Raw genomic sequence first — 5468 nt, forward strand, 5'->3', positions numbered from 1 at the left:
AACAGAAACTATAGGTTAATTCATTTGGAACTGAAAGGCTTGAAAGTCCAGTTCTGGAAAATTTACTTGCACAGAAGTAAACAGAACCACACATGAACAAGAGTATGAGCAGAACTGCATCCAGATACTGATGATTTGTTACCAATTTAAAACAAATCCACAGTTCACACCTGAAGCTTATTAAGGAAACCAACCTCACTGATGGAAAACACAGGAATTTAATATGTGCAATTTCTATGCACAGAATAAAGGGTTGAGTACCAGCAATAACGTAAGCTACTAAGGAACCAAAAGTCAAGAAATAAGAAAAAGCTCCAATTCTCAGGTTAACCTAATTACTTCATTTGATATGAAAGCACCTTGAATTAGCAACGTAACATGCTACGAAGTCATCAGATACTGACAGGAAACAAACTATTTCCGCTATTCTGAAGCACAGGAATCCTAAAGACCAATTGTGGCACAAGCACTTACCAGGATGAAGTCTGTTTAAAACTCCTGATAATATTTGCAGTCTACTGTGTGGCTTACACATTAACAACACACACAGTATTTGTCAGATCACTCAAGAATTTAATGTTCTTTTTCAAAACTCTCTTGTTCACAACCCAGAAGTGAAATGGAAAGGTTAAGTTTTTCTTAGCCTGTTCATACCACATGGCAAACAGCAAAGGTAACCGAAGACCCAGAGCACACTATCACATAAAATTTCAAGGAAGAGACAAAATGGTTTGCACTGGCAACTTTACAGAAGTGTAAAGAACTGGAAGAATTAGTAATAGCAGCTTTCTTGTTAAGGTGAGTGCAAACTACTGCTCTGCTGCACTTCTGTAATTTCCACAAGAACTGTTTTCTCCTGAACCAAGGCTAGAAGGAGATTAGAACACTGTTTACAGCCTCGTTCCAGTGCCATGTTGATTCTGCCTTTCTAAAACAGTCACCTTTCACAGGCCATTTAAAACAAGATTAGATTTCCAATTCAGTGTTTTCAGTCCCAGTAATTCTACTGTCAATTACAACTATTTGATTTGTAAACTTGTCAACAATTGCATTAGACAGAACAAGTGCACCTTTAACTTGTAATTATTTTTCTCAGGCTGGTACGTTAACACAAAATTGAATTGAGAGATTATGTGCCCTCATGTTCTAAAAGCATCCTAGTTGCAGAAATAGAAAATAATATAGCTGAACAAATGAATGACTCCTGAAAAATTAAATTTGTTTTCAAAATTGTCAAGGAATCCCCAAAAAATAAGCTCATCCTAATTAACAGAAAAAAAGGCTGAGAAGAAATATACCCTAGGTAGGTTACTGCTTAATAGTCTGCAGAAAATATAGCACAGCTGTAAGAACAGAAAAGAAAAGCTCAACGATTAAAAGAAATTATCACATACCCACCTAAAAATAAAGCCTAACTTCTTTTTGGTTTGAATACACTTAATAACCTTCGCGTCACACTTTAAAAAATTCTCTCTTTAAAAAAAAGGCAATTTTGTTTATGTGCTTTGAACGCGGCCCCCAAAAGCGCACTCGATGGCAAGGCCGGGTTCGCCTCCCCCCTGCCCCGCGGCCTCTCCCCCAGGGCTCCTCGCACGGCACAGCCCGGGGCCAGGCCGGCCCGACGCGGGGCTCCTCTCTCCCCCCGGCGGGGCCGGAGGCCCGGCCGCCCCGAGGCCCAGCGCAGGACACGTCGGCCCCAGGCCGCGCCGGGCGAGCGCGGCCCTTGGGGGCGGCGGCAGAGCCCCCGTGCTGCGGCCACGCGTGTCCCCGCCGCGCACGGAGCGGCCACCTCCTCCTCCGGGCCCGGGCCCGGGGCGGCGGAGCCCCTCGCAGCCGCTCCCCTCCCACTCCCACAGCGCCCCGGTGCCGCGGCCTCGCGGCTGGGCCCGGCCGCCCCGGCCTGCTTCCCGCCGCCATTTTCTTCGCGGCGGCTCCTCACAGGAGCCTGCGCAGGGCGGGGGCGGGGGGGCACGGCGGCGTTCCTCGGGGGAGCGGCGGCCCCAGCGGCTTCGCCCGCGGCTGCGGGGCCTGCAGCAGCCAGGCTCGGCCCAGTGTCCCCCGCCGGGGGAGCCCCGCCGCCGTTCCCGCCCGCCCGGCCCCCCCTGAGGCCGGCACTTACGCGGAAGAACCCCGCGTCCATCTTGCCTCCTCCGCCTCCTCCTGGTCGCAGCGCGCTGCCGTCCCGGCGTGCACCGCGCGCCCGCAAGCCCCCTCGCACGCTCGCGGCGCTGGGGGAGGAGGGGGCGGGGCCGAGCCCTCCGCGAACGCTCGCCGGCGGCTGCCGATTGGTGGCTGCCGCCGCGGAGGGTCGGTGCGCGCGCGGAAGCTAGCCAATCAGAAAGCGCGGCGTTCCGCTGGGAGGAGGGAGCGGTGGTTAGGCGTCCTTTCCCGGCGCGCGGGTGGGGAGGGGGAATCCTCTTCTCGCGAGATGTTGGCGCGGGGCGGGACGTTCCGGGGCTCGCGGGTCAGGTGGTCTCGCGGCCGCAGCGGGGAACGGCGGTTCGCTGTCTCCCTGAGGCGGCTGCGCGGGCGCGGCGCGTCCTGGCCGGCCGCCCTCCCTGTGGAGCCGTCCCCTCGCCTCAGCTCGGTCCTTCCTCGGCGGAACGGGGGGCCCTGGGCCCGGGCGGCTCCGCGGGAGACATCGGGATCCTTGCAGCGCCGGGGCCTTGGGGGGGTCCCTGCTGTGAGGGGCTGCGGGCCGGCCCAGGCCTCTGCTCTGCGGCCCTGCAGTGCTGCTGGTGCGTGTTCTCCGCCCTGCCCGGTCGGTAAAGGCGGTGGGTTGCGTTTGGGAACCCTGCTGCGACTTGTCGTGAGCGGCCTGGCCCTCCCTGCTACCTCACGGCCTTGTCTTGTGCAGGCAAAACCGTGTGTGGCACATCACTGGTGGAAATGCTGCCACAGCTGCCTGCGGTTCGCACAGATCTATCCAAAGTAACAGCTCTGCGTTTTATCTAAAAGAAATGTGTATGCCCTTTAAAAAGGAAACGCTAGGTTCCTTCAAATAAAGTTAACACAACAGCTGCTTCCTGTGTTCTCAGCAGTCATGTAAGTGTCATGTGAAAGACACGTGGTTTTACAAGTGCCTTTTGGGCAAATAAATTGGTTATGGGACTTAGGGAAAAGACCGAAAACGTTCTTACATTTTATCTGCTTAGACCTCCAATGATGGTACCTCTGTATTGCGCACAGCCGTACCGGGGGTAGCGTTCACTCGCCTACCGAACAGTCCCGGCACCGCGGAGCAGAGGGAAGGAGCTGGGCTGGGGGGCGGGTAGGTGCTGAAATGTAGTAAAGTTGGCTGCTACACTTGGAGTTACTGTATGGTTTCGTCTGTTGAGAAATGGGTTGCGAGCTGTTGGATGGGAGGAGGACGCTAGATGGAGCTACGTGCTCTGCGGAAATACCTGGGTGCCGGACCCAGAGGGGTGACCGCTGCCTTGCAGAAGTTTTGGGGAACAGGACTTACCCCGCAGTGAAAAACAGGAACATTTTACTAGTGTACTAGCATCAGTAAAGTGCCAGCTGTGAGCCTGAAGGATCCAACCTGCTGAAGCTGTTAATTCTAGAAGACTTACAGAAGCAAGAAAATAAATACTAATTCTTGCAAGACCCACTGCAGATGAACTATTGAGTACGCCCTTAGAAAAAAAATCTAGCAATGTTTCTTTATATGACCTGCAGACCGAATGTTTGCATTGTCAGAATACAGACCCACTGGTATTTTGTCAAGAGAGAAACTTGACCAAAGACCAAAGTAAGAAGGTAGAAACGTTGGTTGTATCGCACTGCTGGGCAAAAAGGCGCTCTGAGGCACTGTGCCACCAAGTGTTCAACTTTGTATTAACTCGCAGACAAGTTTGTGTGAATCACAATGAGTTACACTTATGTTGCCTATTCTCTCCAAAGACTTCCACGGTCTAGGATTTCTTTAACAGACCAAATTGCAACATCAGCTCTCAGTTTTGTATTTTTTTTTTAAACCAGCAGGTTTCCCTGACGGCAAGTCTGCACGCAAAGGCAGCTAATGGGGAGCTTTTCCAAAAGATGGGGGGTTGAACAGGGAAGCGGGGTTCCCAGACAGGGCAGGCCGAAGCAGCAGTGAAGCTACTATTACAGGACAAGGGCAGTGTGGGCTTGATCCTGGAAAACTCTTAAATCCACAGCAAATTACACAAGTGTTACAGTGGCAGCGCGGTGGAAATACAGTGATTTTTGTTTCTTAAGAAGGTGATTTTGCGTGGTCAGCATAAGCTCTGGATTTTGCTGACAGGAATCAGAATGGACTGTGGGGGCCTCGCAGGCTGTGCCAATATAAGAAAAAATTTACTGGTAAAACAGCAGGCTTTCAATTTTGCAGATTGAGCAATGCTAGCGTGGTTACAGCAGTAATTTTCCTGCCAGTAACAGTAATTCTAGCAATCTAGAATTGCTTACAGTAGTACTGCTTATTCTGCTTCAGTGAAGCAAAGTGAACTTCATTGTTTTTAAACTCTAAATGGAAAGTAAAATTTGCTAAAAGTAGGTCTGGCTGGTGACGCTAAAAAATAACAGTAAGATGGGGCTTATCTTTTGTAAAGAGCTTGATTTTGATACAGTGGAACATGCCTAGAAAACATCCTTAGCTGTCTGGAGATAGAAACAGGAGGCCAACTCCTTTATGTCTTTAGAAAAAAATTAAATTGTCATCTGCAGTACCTTCTGAATGATTATATCAGTCATTCCTGCCACAAAAAAAGTAAGTTAGAGAACTAGGACAACTAAAATATTTACAACGAGGTTCAGAAACTTCACAAACAGCTGTCTTAATATTTAGTTTGGAATTCAAACTGTGCTCCAGTTTCATACAAAAAAAATTTGCAATGTAATTGAATTTACTTTCTGCACAGTTAGTAAAAATTACCTGGTCAAGAGATGGGTTCATATCTTGGAAAGAAATGTTGTCTACTTACCACCCCAGTCCCTCACTGCGTTACTCTGAGAATGGTCAGCTTTGTTTTGGCCCGGTGTGATTTAAGAAAGTAACAAGTGGTAACGTGGGGCAGAACTGGGAAGAAGTGCAAGTGAACCACTGCAGGACAAAAAGCTTCAAAGCTGGAGGCTCTCTGTGATCAGCTCAGCTAGACAACAGTAACTTCTTTCTCTACAGCTCCCAAAAAGGAGTTAAAATACCCTACTAACAGATGTACTAAGGTCTACAAACAGGCTGGAGCTCTGTAACGGCCACAGTAGCCTAGAGCTAACCACTGGCAGTGTTTCAGTGCAAGATACACACAAGAAAATAAATCCAGGCTGCTACATTACCGCTGTGTTCGCTTCACGCTCTGCCCAGCCATTCAAGTGAGTGGTTCCATAAAATTTAAGATGTGTGTGTCAAAAAGTAGAGCTGTTTCTCAGAGCCTCACGTACTTCTATTTAGGACGAGGTTTAACTCCTCAGCTTCTTCCTAATCCTTCCTATCTGTCCTGTCA

At 49.8% G+C, this 5468-nt stretch overlaps 1 protein-coding gene across 11 annotated transcripts in view; it reads right to left on the reverse strand.

The window, feature by feature from the left end:
• The window catches only part of SRRM1 (serine and arginine repetitive matrix 1), a 20011-nt gene extending 17736 nt beyond the window's left edge, over positions 1 to 2275 (reverse strand). For all 11 annotated transcript variants that reach the window (XM_056331046.1, XM_056331044.1, XM_056331048.1 and 8 more), the window contains exon 1: positions 2120 to 2275. In XM_056331046.1, coding sequence (XP_056187021.1) covers positions 2120 to 2140 — 21 coding nt within the window. In that variant the 5' untranslated portion in view covers positions 2141 to 2275. The remainder of the gene's footprint in view (positions 1 to 2119) is intronic.
• Between the last annotated feature and the right edge of the window lie 3193 nt (positions 2276 to 5468).

Source organism: Falco biarmicus, chromosome 3 (genome assembly GCF_023638135.1).
Source record: "Falco biarmicus isolate bFalBia1 chromosome 3, bFalBia1.pri, whole genome shotgun sequence".
Lineage (NCBI taxonomy): Eukaryota > Metazoa > Chordata > Aves > Falconiformes > Falconidae > Falco > Falco biarmicus.